Source organism: Numenius arquata, chromosome 10 (assembly GCF_964106895.1).
Source record: "Numenius arquata chromosome 10, bNumArq3.hap1.1, whole genome shotgun sequence".
NCBI classification, from domain to species: Eukaryota; Metazoa; Chordata; class Aves; order Charadriiformes; family Scolopacidae; genus Numenius; species Numenius arquata.
The window spans coordinates 7,856,133-7,869,856 of NC_133585.1; the positions used below are offsets into that span (position 1 = coordinate 7,856,133).

Here is a 13,724-nt window from a genome sequence, read left to right on the forward strand (position 1 = left end):
AAGGTTAACCTCCCTGCAATTCCTATTTCCACAGGGACCATTACTGCAGAAAACAGAACTTATGTGTTCTGGATCACCCTCTGCATATGGAAATATCTCTCAATCACAAAAATTACATAAAAGAAAAAGGAAAGGTAGGTATCTAACCTGAAACTGTAAATAGTATGGTCCAAACGCCCTCCTTTCCCCTCTACTTACACTCCCAGACCTGCCACTGTATTGCCTACAAGTATGTTTGAAGTATTTAAGCTCCACGGGCAGAGTAAATTTTGCCATCTCTTTAAAAGGTGTAAAGGAATAGACAATCTTCATTAATATACTTCAGTGTATTTGCTTAAAATCTTTACTCAAAGCATTTCAAAATAATAATTTGCTGGTCTAAATCACAGCTACATCAGGGACCCCAATAATTCACATTTTTGAATTAGTGAATTACTTCACTAAGGATGATTTTCCTTAAAGTGAAAATACTGTTGGAATAAACACAGTGAAAGCAGGTGCAAAGCTCAAACATTGCAAATATGTGATTCCTAACATAACTACATAAAAAAAATAAAAATATCTATGCCTCAGCAGGTGATAAATGTCTCAGGAGGATTCTGTGAGAAAACAGGTAAAGTGGGATTATAAACAAGAAATCAAGAAAAAGCGACAGGGGTGTAATTAAGACTGATGGAAATCCTTTCAGAACTATGAATAACTATAAGTACAACGCTTAACTCTGCCTTCAAAACAACATACATACATAAATCTTGTAAAAACTATCCAGCAGAAACTGCTAACTGGGCAAAATCTCTCATTATTCCTGTTTGTACTGCTGGTTAGATTGCTGTGTCAACATGAGTCCAGTCAACTATGCAGTCACTTTCACAATGGGTATTCATCTCAAATAATTATCTCTCTGCCTCATTTTCCAAATTTTGCAGCTTTGCTATTTTCTTATTTCATATTTATTTTCTAAGGATCCTGTGATTTTAGTTTTTGCTCTTAGATAGCCTTCACCTCCAATGATTTAAATCTCAAAGTTCTGGGAAACTCTGTGTCACATTCAAGTGTGAAAATACATCCCATTCACATGCAAAGATTCTGGGATTGTGTTATAGCTAGTGAAATCAGCAATTTCATTTAAGCATAAGCTTTTTTTTTTTATTATTTACATACCTTCTTTTTTTTTGTTTGATTTCCTATCATAATATGGAACCGTATGACACTTTCTCCTTCAGAAAGCATTACTTCACTGTACGTACACAACCAGAGTATGTGAAGAAGACAGTAATCATATGAGGATCTGTAGTAATCTTTTCTGGCTGTTGTACTGCTTTTTTTCTTTGGCATACTAATAACTGCTGATGTATACAGTAGGAACTCTAAGATGGTTATACATTTATTAATCTCTTTTCATACAACAGTAATTCATCAATAATTTTTGCATCTTTGCAGTTCTGTATCAAGTCGAAAATACTATAATACTAAAAAGATCCTCTGTTTTATTTTCCTTTCCACGTGAAACATTTAAGGTGACCACTCTCTTTAGTTTTCAGGGACAATGAGTGCCTGTATTTCTGGAGAAATGGATTGTCAAATTGTGAAGTTTCACATGCTGTTTAAAGACAGGGCATGCACAAAGTATGCCATTTTTAGGAAGTTTTCCCTGTATAAAAACTCCCAAATTTTGACTTTCATTTTACTTAACTAGAGACAAAATGCAATTTGTACAAGAAACTTAGTGTGCCATATTATGGGTGTTCTTGAATTGATTTATTTTGTCTGCTCTGCTTCATTTTGTGTTCCCTTTTACATGTGGCATATTCTTTCCTAAGGCATTCCTAGCAGTTCTACACAAATGTTAAGCCCAGTAAGTGTCTAAACAAATCTTCCAAATCAGTAGATTTCAGTAGATTTAAAATTTAGCTGTATTGGCTCAAAATGTGAAGAAAATTTGCTGATTTCATTGTTGACAATGATCCAGTTCAGAACAGATCAGTGGATCACCTGTTTAGGTTGTAAGCTGAGACAACTACATCAAATTCATTGTTTTATGAAAAAAGGCCTCATGTTACACAGTACTTCCAAGCTGGAGTTCACCACCACTTATTGTAGGAGATTATATTAATGAATCAAGAAAAAAATCGATTTATTAAGTGCTTTTTCTGACATAACCCACCTGTCTGCTGAAATGGCAAATTCACTGCAAAAACTACTTTGGTAACATTCTGCTGCTTATGTGATGCCACAAGATGAAGAAATTCTCCATCAAAAAGTGCAATGTTGAAGCATTTTTATAATAGCTATTAAAAGGAAAAACTATTTTACTTACCAAGCCAGCTTCTGTTTAAATATACTGACACAAACACCGGAGGGACCGTGAAGAAATCTACTACTGAGTTAACTTCTAGCCAAAACCATAGCTTGTCATTGGCTGCTATGAACTGAAAAACAAGATGGGGAGGGATGAAAGAATCAGATTTTGCTGATGGTGGTTGCAAGTATGTGCAGTATTTTCCATCCTACGATATAAACCTCCAAAGTTGGTGGAGAAGTAACTGATGGTTTTGGTCAGTCCAGATCATTCATATGATGAGTTGTAATAGGTGTAATCGTTGTAATATCTAAAAATATTTTCTCCACATCTATTAACAACGTATCAGTAATATTAGAAAAGCATAGGTAAGTATAAAATATTTCAAAGTATATCACCTTTGCTATAGCACTCCAAATACGTTGGTAGTAGTCTTATTGTGTATTTTCTGTCCACAGGTTTCTAAATACATGATAGTTTACAAAAAGTCCCAACATCATCCTATCCAGAAATAATCACCAGGATGACTCCTACAAGGCATAATTCAGGACTGCAGCAGGACTTCAGTCCTTCGAATTAGGTCATTTCTCTCTCCTGACTACGACATCAGCCTAGGGAAACTGGCAAACTTAGATGCCAAGGACATCATAGTTAGAACTTGCCTATTCATCTGTGTACTTAAATAACATCAAACTACTATTCACATTCAAGTAATAATTAAAACGTATGCTTTATACAAATAAGAAATATAAATATACAAATAAATATTATATTTTAGTGCATCACAAAAATATTTAATGGAGTGGTTCTACTCATGTAAGTCTTAAAACCTGGACTACCACACTTCAAAATAGTGCTTGTATTTTTTAAATTACAGGCAATGTCCATTTTCTTTCTTCCAAATCAAATACTGACATTCTCTAACTATTTCATTGATCTCCTTGCTTTAGAATTACTTTAAAACTTCAACAGAAAATGTTTGTGGTGCATGCCAACTTTTCTGGAACCCCAGATAAAATATTGCAAAGGGGACTCTACTGATGTCAAGAATGTTGAAATCATATTTAAAAAGAAGACAGACTACATGAGCAGCATTTACCTCAGAGAATACTCAAAACCAAGAATAAATTGGCATTTTGTTAGTCTATATTACTCAATATCAATGCTCCAGCATGAAAACTGAACAAAAATATCCAGTTTCAGCAGAAGCTTTCAATTGCCTTCTGTTGAATTTAGAAGTAGCCAGAATATTTGGAACCTAAAGCTCTTTAAGATGTCAGATCAATATTTTCATAACCTGTGATATTCTAATCAGCATTTTATCTTTCCACAGGGCACAACCTTTAGGCTTTCAAAAAGGTTAGTGTGTTATTCAACAATGAAAACAAAGTCTGTTAACTGTAAAGGCCACTCATACTTTTCTACAGAAGTATTGGAACAGTTATTCATTGAGGTAACTAGCAACTAATAAAAGACCATTTCATTACAGAAGAAATCCTACCGTGCCTGAAGAGATAACATATTCTTCTAGAAGCACTAGCGTAATTCTGTTGCTTCCAAAGAAGGTTTACTTCATACAGTCACAGAATGGGTCAGGTTGGAAGGGACCTTAAAGATCATCGAGCTCCAACCCCCCTGCCATGGGCAGGGACACCTCCCACTAGACTAGTTCCATACTTGCCATATCTCTACCAAGCCCTATTGCTTGATTACGTGCTAACTCATGCAATTCGGGCTTAGTCTTCATCAGCAGTTTGCAGACTTCACTACTGAGTTCTCACATAGTTGAACATAGCCAACAAAGATTTTTAAATGGATCCATGTGTGTTTGAACACAAATATCTTCTAGAACTGAAGATATGCTATTGTTTGTATGATTTTGAATTGCAACATCATACTGGGGAGAATAGATGGAGAAGGATGAGATTTCAAAATATTTCTCCAAATACTTTCATTTGCCAGTGAGTCCTCATAGGACAAATTTATCAGAAAAAGAAACCAACCCCAACCCCAAAATAGCTACAAATTTGAGATGCTTGAGATACAAGTATCACCTTTTCCTCAGGAACTCCTGTTTAGTTCAGCAGCACTTCTTGGGCAATTGAAGTTACACCTGTATTAGCGTTTTAATGTAGATAAGGAGTACTAATCTGAAGCGAAACCTTATCATTCCCACTTACCATACTTCAGTTTGCATCACAAAGCAGGTTTGGATGACACAAAGATTTGTTTTGGTTGAAACTAAAACTGAAAAAGGTGTTCTAGCAGTGCATCTCACATACTGTACCTGCTAAAGTGTGTTCAGTCAACAGGACCAGAGTGGACTTTACAGTACTCTCTCTCCCTTCCAAAAAACACACAGTGTGGATATGAAAGTATTAGCATCAACTCTCAGTACATTCTCTCTTATTGTCCTCTGATTCTTGATAATGTAGCATAAGTTACTGCTTTTAGTAAGTAGGAGTGGCCAATACATAATTTTATTTCTCTTGGTAAGAGCATACAAACTTATTACTAGCATAAAATTTACAAAGCATTTGGATACTTCTAAAAAAAAGGTTGTTGGAAGTTCACAAGTACCATGCATTGAATCTCTTATGTCAAAAAGTTAACCTATATTGCAGGCCTGGCAGGCATCTACAAAAGCTTATAAACTATGAGACTCCTTAGTGATCTTAGATACTTATTACCTAAATGTTCTCAATCAAATGCTTTGCTCGTGCATTTTAGAAAGTAGCTTAATTTTGTCCAGCGATTGTAAAGTCAGGCTGTGTTCAAAGACGCTCCTCATCCAATAGCTACATTGCCTCCCTGACTCATTTTATCAAAGACACACTACTTACACGCAAGCCGAAGTAGAGTAGGAAGAACACATTGAAAGCCATGTCAATCTGTAACGTGAAATCTTTGTAGAAATTCTGGCAGGATTCTATTGGGCTATTTGAAAGAAAAAAAAAAAAAAAACAATCTGAGTAAATCGTCAGTATATGAGTTTCTACTCTGGTGAGATTTTTATGCATTTAATTAAAGACCTTAATTCAGAAATCACATATCTGTTCTCCAGTCATTTACAAGATACAAGCAAGCATTTCAAATTAATTATTTCATTCATTCAGTTAGTCATTCATATAGTCTTTATATTCACCTGTTCAGGTAATATCTGAGAATTAACATGCAGATACCTTTAAGAAAGAACAAGCAGGAGAATATTTCAGGATTCCTTAACCCCACATTAACCCTTAAAGAACTGACTTCTTTCTATAGGAGACATACCTATGAAACTTTAGGAGCAAACCTAACAAGCACACAGCTATAGTGAAACATTACATGTTTTTAATTCACGTCATAATATAAAACCTTAAAAAAAAAAAACCAAAAAAAGTAGTTGCTTAGGAATACATTACCCATTAGCAACCTGGGGTACTTAGTCTTGTAGAATCCCTTGTTTATAAGAAGTTGGTTTTGTTTGGGGTTTTTTTTTCCTTTTTCTCACTTCTTTTTTGTGTATGGCTATTTAATGTACTTTATGTACAGTACTATGAGCTGAGTAGAAAAGCAGCATAGGCCACTGGTAAAATTAAATAACAAAATAAATTGAGGAATTTGAAGCAGTACTCTAAGGGTTAATTTCTGCATGCAGGTTATTTTAAATACCTTTGTGTGTGTCAAGCAGCCATTGCAAATTCCAGCTTATTATACTATGCTTTATTTAACAGTGGGACAGGTTCAAAGCATACTCTATATACAAACTGGTACTTTATAGATATATTTTTATCTAAGGAAGGAGATAACTTCCACAAATCCGATTCGTGATTTATTTGTGAGATTTCCAAAACAGGTTGGTGAAGCCATAGAATAATGTTGAAGTCACAAACCAAAATGAAAACCATGTCCCAATATATGCTGATGTATATACGATATATACATAATGTCCCACCATATATACATGTATATACACACATATATTGCAAATGATCATGTATACATCACAACTGTAACGAAGCAGAAAACTAGAACGTAGATCATTTGGAACCCTAGAAAGTATCATTTTAGGAAAAGAAGAAATTCTTTGGCTTCCCATGTCAAATAAATCACTGAATGTGAATGTAATACCAGTTAGTATAGCGGTAGCTCTGCAAATATAATGCTAGACTGCTCAACAAGCAAGATTTTATGCGTTATGAATGTCAGTTACCTAATTTAAGGCATAAAGGAAATCACCTGGGCTACCAGGTCATTACACATGCAGCCAAATTTTCCATTCCTTGTATACATTACAGGTCAAACAAATTAAGTACAGCATGCCCTATTCTGTCTTTAGATGCATGAATGTATACAGCAAAATGCTCTTTGATGTATAATAGTTTTATATTTTAAGAAGCTTTAGTACTACAGGAAATTATATTACAATGTTTTTTTAAAAACTATTTGCAAAGACATTGAAGTTATGAAACATTTCTGATAAATTTCAAATAAAATCAATTTACAAAAGCAGGCAGAAGGAAAGATAAGCCAAATGCATATAGGACAGAAGAGAGCACCTCATACTTTACAAATACAGCTTTAGCAACAAAAAGAGTAGATGTAATCTGAGAACCCAACGGGATCATTTTCTGTGTGGCATTCTTGAAAGCAAAGGATTTTGTCAAAATAAGGTGGGCTACACACTGAGTCACTACACACCCTGTCAACAGAAATCAAGGAATTACAGCAGAAGCAGAATGAACAACCCTGCACCAACGCAGAGGCTTGGATCCCTAATTCCAGGTTAGGTTTCTGTAAAGCTGCAGAAATTCACTGAAGCTAATGGAATTGCACAGATTTATAACTAGGATAGAGAGCTTCATTATCTTCCTTTCCACAGTTATTTGGTACTTGTCACGATTGTTAGATAAGGTCAGCTAAGGTTGCAGCTAACTTGTATGCAATTGTCCTTTACAAAACCTACAAGATCTGACAAATTAGCTAATGCATAATACATCTTTTTCTTGTTTGCAAAACACTTAGTGCAGTGGACTACAATCCTGATTTGGAACTTCTGTTTACCTAATACCAGAGCTACTTTTTTCCTGCTACTCATATCCCTAAAGCATCCTTCATTTCAGAGGTCATCTCTCTCTTTCAATTTCTAAGTTATCCATTTCAAAGACAAACAAAATGTCCTTTCCTTTTTTATTTTAAATTATGATTTTGTCAGAAAGGCATGTCCCTACGGCTAAAGAAATTATTATTTATACTCACAGGATGGATTAAACGAGATTTTAAATCTTCCAAATTGAATTTTGGTGATATTCTTCAGCTTGGATTTTTTGGTTTTATCTGTAGCTCACATTTGAGCTGAGACAATAGGGCCACTAATCTTTATCATTGCTGCAGAAAGGGAGCCAATTTGAAACTCCTCTTTACATCAAGTTTCTGCCAAATAGAAGTGCTGTAGTTCTTGGAGTTCTTGGAGTGCCAGACAGTTGTGTGCTGGGGTGCCCAGGACTAATAAAATATTCCCCATTTTAAACTAAAATCAGATGGCTTTTCCTATGGAATTTTACCCCTTTAGATCAGTAAAGGTTTCACCTGTGGAGAAGGCAACAGACTGGCAGAAAAGCTTTTATTACTCTGCTGTGTAAGCGTGCTTCATTGTAAGTGTGGTTTCATGCATTTTACACTGCTAAAAACCAGGAGAAACTACACTAAAATCAATGGAATAACATTATACTAATAATGATAGGAAACATTTAACGTAACTGGATAAAAATTACAGTAATTATGTAACTCTAAACTCAATGTTTATGTGCACTTTGAAAGAGCACCTTTAATTTGCTACACAAAAATTGAAAGAAATCTGCTGTAGCCATGACTTCATGTGTTTTGAAAAGAAAAACTCATAGGACCAATTTTATTTTACTTAACCGTAGGGATATCCTGCTGATAATCTATCAAGGACTGTAATTCCCCTTCACCCTGCCATCTCTTTATGTAATAAACTAAATGCTACAAGCAATGCCTAGGCTACACAAGAAAGATTTGAGAGACTGTAGTTTTCTTCAGGTCAACATATAAAACAAGTTATAATTTGCTGCAACTGTGTGCTCTGTGCTACAATTTAACAGAAAAATCACATCTAGAGAAACAACAGTGGGCTTACTTTGCCTAATTTGTGGCAAAGGCAGAACTTTATTTGATTTTTCAGGCATAGACTACACTCTGTTAATTCTCTTCCTTCCCCTCCTGCTCTTCAAACACCGCTCCTCATTTCAGTTTTACATTACCTCTATTTACTTGTTATGTTTATTATTAAAGCATTTTTATTGCAATACTAGTCGTTATAAAGCCCAGTCATAAAGGTATCATAGGCATAAACTAATTCAGTGAACAGAAGTTCTTTGAAATTCTTTGTTTCTGTGAGTATATTAAGGTCAAACTTCCCATAAAAGAAGCCTTCCTAGACTATTTCCAGGATTATGCAGTTGCAAGACAGTTTTTAGATTGCACAATAGTACATTATATGAATAAAACATAAAATGTGCAGTAGAAACTGCACATTTTCAAAGGACATTCAGAAGGAATGTCCCTTGATGACAGTGAATTCTAAAATCAAATTATAATTATGTATAGAAATACCCGTAGAGGCTCATAAAATATAATCAACATAAACAAATAATTGAGAAATCACTCAATATTTAGAAGCTCTTTAGTATCTTATCATTTAGACATTCCAGTCACTTCTCAATTTCAAATTGTATTTGAATGCAATTAATATCTATCAATTTGGGCATGTAAGTCTTCTTTGTTCATAGAACTGTCTATACTAGTCTTTTTCTTTTCCAGTCTCTCTTGTTTTACTGAAACTCCTCTGTAATAGTGAATTCGCTCGAATTTATTTATGAAATAGAGTAAAAAATATTTGCCACAAATTTGATATGACAATGCCCATTTATACTCCTTTAATACATATTTTTAACAGTACAGGAAAAAAAAAGGGGGGGTTATGGTTAGGCTTTTTAACTGGCTTTCAGTGATGTAGTACTAAAGTAAAACTAAGTGAAAAGCCACGTGTATCTTTTAGTAAAAGCAACGTTCACTCAAGGCAGAACACTTTCTGTTACTTTAACTACGGCTTAGTTGTAGAGAGCAGAAGGGAATAAGCAGTTAAAATCTTCACTACTGAAACAGGCATAAACATATAGCAAAATTATAAACACAGGTGCCTATCAGCTGTCAACTTAGTGAAACAAATACCATAATTAAAATAAATCAGCAAGACTAAATAAGAATCAAAGGTGTCAAACATCTCACCGAGTGACAGAGAGCGTAACAATTTGTTTTAACTTCAAATGGATTTCATTTATTAACCTTTAGTCTCACAGTAAGAAAACAAAAAGTATTTTCTTGCAGTATGTGTACTGATTTTCTACATGCAAGATGCCTTGGTAAATGACTTGATTTAGGCCTTTCTTTGAGTCATAACATTGATAAGCTCATTATTTTTTTGATGGCAAATGTCTTCTAAATCACTTCAGTCTCACTTGACATGATGTCCCCACCACTGGGGAAGTTTTGCTACCAGCATTTTCAGTTAGCACTGCAGGATGGGCGGGAAGGGTTAAGTTGGTTTCCTTCCCAAAAGGAAGAGCAGGCAGCTGGATCAGAACTATGCCTTTGGGAAGGCAAGGGTAAAACCCACTTTGCCCACAGCAGAAGTGTGGTGTAATCTGCTGCCACAGAGCTAAGTCTTAGGATCCATGAAACTACAAGGGATCGTTGTGACGCTACTTACAGATGTTTTCCTAAGAGGTTTTGTGTACCTGGAGCTAATGAGTGAAGGAGGAACAATCCCTTTCTCACTGAATTTTGCAGATAGTTATGACACATAAACACCCAGGGAACTTTCTGCTCCCAACACATGTCAGCGTCAAATCCTGGTGCTTCTTTTTTATACTCACAGCTAAGATACTTGTGTCTCTCTCACCCTTTTTATTGTACCTTCCTCCTGTCTGGACTCCATACTGCCTACTACTTTATCATCCTCTTATTTCAAAAAGTTTTAGATAAATATTCCTGCATAACTCCTTGGGACTTTGCCAAGTACCTTTTTTTAAATTCTCTATACTGACTCTTCTTTGCTTAATGAATTAAACTGTACTTGTCTTTCCAGTCACAAAAACTTTTCAACTTCAGCATGCAATGCGATGTGATTTCGGGTTACTCTGTCCTACTATCTGTGTTTCCATCTCCATGCCTTGTCTACATGTGGAGTGACCTCCCTTCTCCACTTTGATATGCATCTTTCTCTTTTGTATTCCTTTTGGAAATGCATTGCTGACCTTAGGCTCATACATGCTCTTTGAATTACATCAACAACCAGTATCCTCTTTGTTCTATTTTAAAGTAAATAAGCAAAATATAAATCTGATAAAAATAAAAGATGAACTTCCAAATAATGTGAAATAAAGCTATCTTCCAGGATTTCTTAGATTACTGCCTAACCTACATCTTCTAAATTGCAAGCACCTCAAGGGAATGGCTTTTTAGAAAAAAAGTAGGAACAATGCAAGTGCCTGTCATTATTTCCCTTTCCTAATTTCTATCACAACATCTTCTGTTATTCTTTAAAGTCTGACAGATCATAAGCTGGCATTAGAATATTACCCTTCTATTTCTAACCTAATTTAAAAAATGCATCATGACTCATCTGTTCTGCAGATGCTTTCTATAAGTACTTCTGTATTACCACCCTAGTATGCTGGGCAGGCTTGACAAGTTTTTAGACTACTCTGGGGTAAAATTCACAGGTTTCCTCATCCTCCTTCAGAAAAAAATCCACTGTCAGAAGAAACAAGAAACAACAAAATCAGATCAGTCAGTAATAAATTGGTACAACAGCGTCATTTAGTAAAGATTTTCCTAAGAATGAGAGCCAGAGACATGTTTTTCCTTATGATTCTTTTCACCTTCTGGATCATGTGATACAGAACAGGGCATAAAAGTTTTGTGTTTTGTTTTTTTTCTTTGAATGTTAACCTGTTTTAAATGTAAAGATGTATTTACATTCTGTGACTTGACAGTTTTTAATGCAAAATTAATTCAGTTTAGAAACTGAGACCGAAAAGGACTTCCAGTGAGAAAGAAAGAGACGCTCTTTGCTTTAATTTCTGTCACATGCAGGTATGAAATTAAGAGCCAAATTAAGTTGGTACAACTGCAGAATAAAGGTATACTTTCCTGATGCCCATCTCAGATGCACAAGATTTTGTCTGGCATAACTCTACTGACTTTTACAGAGGTATTTGTGGTTGACAATATACCAAGTGACAGAGTCAAGTAACATTGCTAGCACTTATTTTACCTAAATGAACTAATACAACCTGGTAAAATTCAGTATAATGTTGTCAGTTTCCATCTTTCTTTTTCAAGTTTTCCATGAATTTTAAGTATACTATGCTTCTTCATAGACTGCACTAGTAAAACATAACAAAACCTACCACAGAACTCAAGCAAAATTAAATTCTTACCTTCCTCAGCTCAAACACAAAATTGTATACAAGTACTATAACAAGAAACTTTTATTTACATTTTTATATTGAATTGCTGGGGTATACAGAAAATACATTAGAATTGCTCACTCTGAGAACAGTGTGTTTCTTAATTTCATCAGGGTGTATGTACATTCACTACTGCCTACGGCATATGTCTTCTCTAATTACTGACTTTCACAAACAAAAGCTGAAGGAAGATTCCTGCAAAACAGCTAAAGCACCAGGAACTGCAAGCTAAAACGGGCATAAGCAAATGGCCCAGAGTCAATCTCCATAACTCTAAGTTCTTTAAGTACTACACAGAAGACAGAGCATGAACCATCTTGCAAAACACACCATTAAGATCTTCATCCTACCCAAGATAAATGCATTTGAAAAGGTTTGTTGAGAACCATGTACGTAAGTAGGAAGAGTATATTATTTTATTTTGCATTAGATTTGTTAATTGCCTACCATAAGCTGATAACACTGGCAACTGCAAATAGTATTACATGACCTTGTAAAACAATCTCCCTGATGACAAGCCAATTCTAAGAGAGCAACAGAGCAACAATGCCAGGGATCACATTTTTAATCAAAAGTTTTTATGTGAGACTATTAACATATTAAAGAGAACACCAGTATACTGTTTAAACTAAGATTATATTATTACCTTTTTTAACAACATTTAATAAGCCACTTCAGTTATATCTAGTATGCTGTCTGCATTACAGAAAGGACTGTTAAACTGCATACCCTATTTACTAAAGCTGACAATCTTGCATGTTTCTACTTCATAGTAAGACCTCTTTCTATTACTTCTCATCTGTTATTAAATATAATTGTTCTCAATATTCTTTATCAAAGTGCATGAAGGAATAATAAAGTGTTGTAGCTGTTTACTCTAGAGAACAGAAAATAATTGTTGACGTCAAAATGCAAACACACCATATGATGCTGCAAAAAGAATGCTAATCCCTTTTCCATGTTCACATTGAATTGAACAAATAGAAATGGATCAAGTTAGTAAGTATATCAGAAGCATAAAACTTTTTCAATTAAAACATGTAGTTAAACACTGGAATAGGATCTTTAAGGAGAATGGTGAATCTCAGATTTTTAAAACTGTGGTAAACACTTTTCAGTCTGGGATATAAGAATCACTTGCAGTCCTTGCATTTGCATATGTCAATAGCATGACCCACAAGTGATATTTCTAAAATTTCCTCCTGTAGTAGAGGGCCTACAAATCGTTGATCTCTTAGGTAAGTGTCTGAATAAATTTGTGTATAGCCACTCTTACCTTGCAGCAGAAGGAAGACTGACTTCCTGAGTCTCCTTCTTGCTTTATTTTATGTGATTCTATTTTGCAGCTGCTGTCTTTTAAAATTACCCAGAGGTCCTTTTCACATTTGCTATCTACTTTCCTCAAAGTTTTCAACAGCCTATCATCATTATTGGTTTCCAGCTCCAAATACTCCTCCATCCCAGTGCCTTTTATTATCCTTCTATCTTGCTGATATTGTTGTTCAACTTTTAAAAGTCTCCTCATCTGACTGCACTCTGAAAAAACACATGGAAACTTCGAAAATAAGAATACTCTCTACCTATCCTATTTGACTTCAAATTAAGATTTTTAATAATTTTTCTTTTATATATTGTCATAAAATTGAGCTCTGACTTTCTGGTTGATATGCATAACAAGCAGATTCCTCCAGATGACTTTGAGTATTCTTTCCCTATGGTTCTTGCTTGCTTACATACTGTAATTAAAAAACCTAATCTTGTCCTATGAAGTTCAGTCTAAATTCAACTATCCTAACTGAAAATTACAAGAGTACCAGATAAATTGGAGTGTTAAAATACTTCCACTTCATTCATCTGACTGTTTTTTCTGGAACTCCCTCCTGTGA

The 13,724-nt window shown here is 34.8% G+C and overlaps 1 protein-coding gene across 12 annotated transcripts in view; it reads right to left on the minus strand.

Annotated features, from left to right (window-relative positions):
• Window positions 1-13,724, minus strand: part of KCNMA1 (potassium calcium-activated channel subfamily M alpha 1) — a 479,530-nt gene that overhangs the window by 186,124 nt on the left and 279,682 nt on the right. For all 12 annotated transcript variants that reach the window (XM_074155313.1, XM_074155312.1, XM_074155311.1 and 9 more), the window contains 2 exons: window positions 5,143-5,236; window positions 2,318-2,429 (listed from right to left, as the gene is read on the minus strand). In XM_074155313.1, coding sequence (XP_074011414.1) covers window positions 2,318-2,429; window positions 5,143-5,236 — 206 coding nt within the window. The remainder of the gene's footprint in view (window positions 1-2,317; window positions 2,430-5,142; window positions 5,237-13,724) is intronic.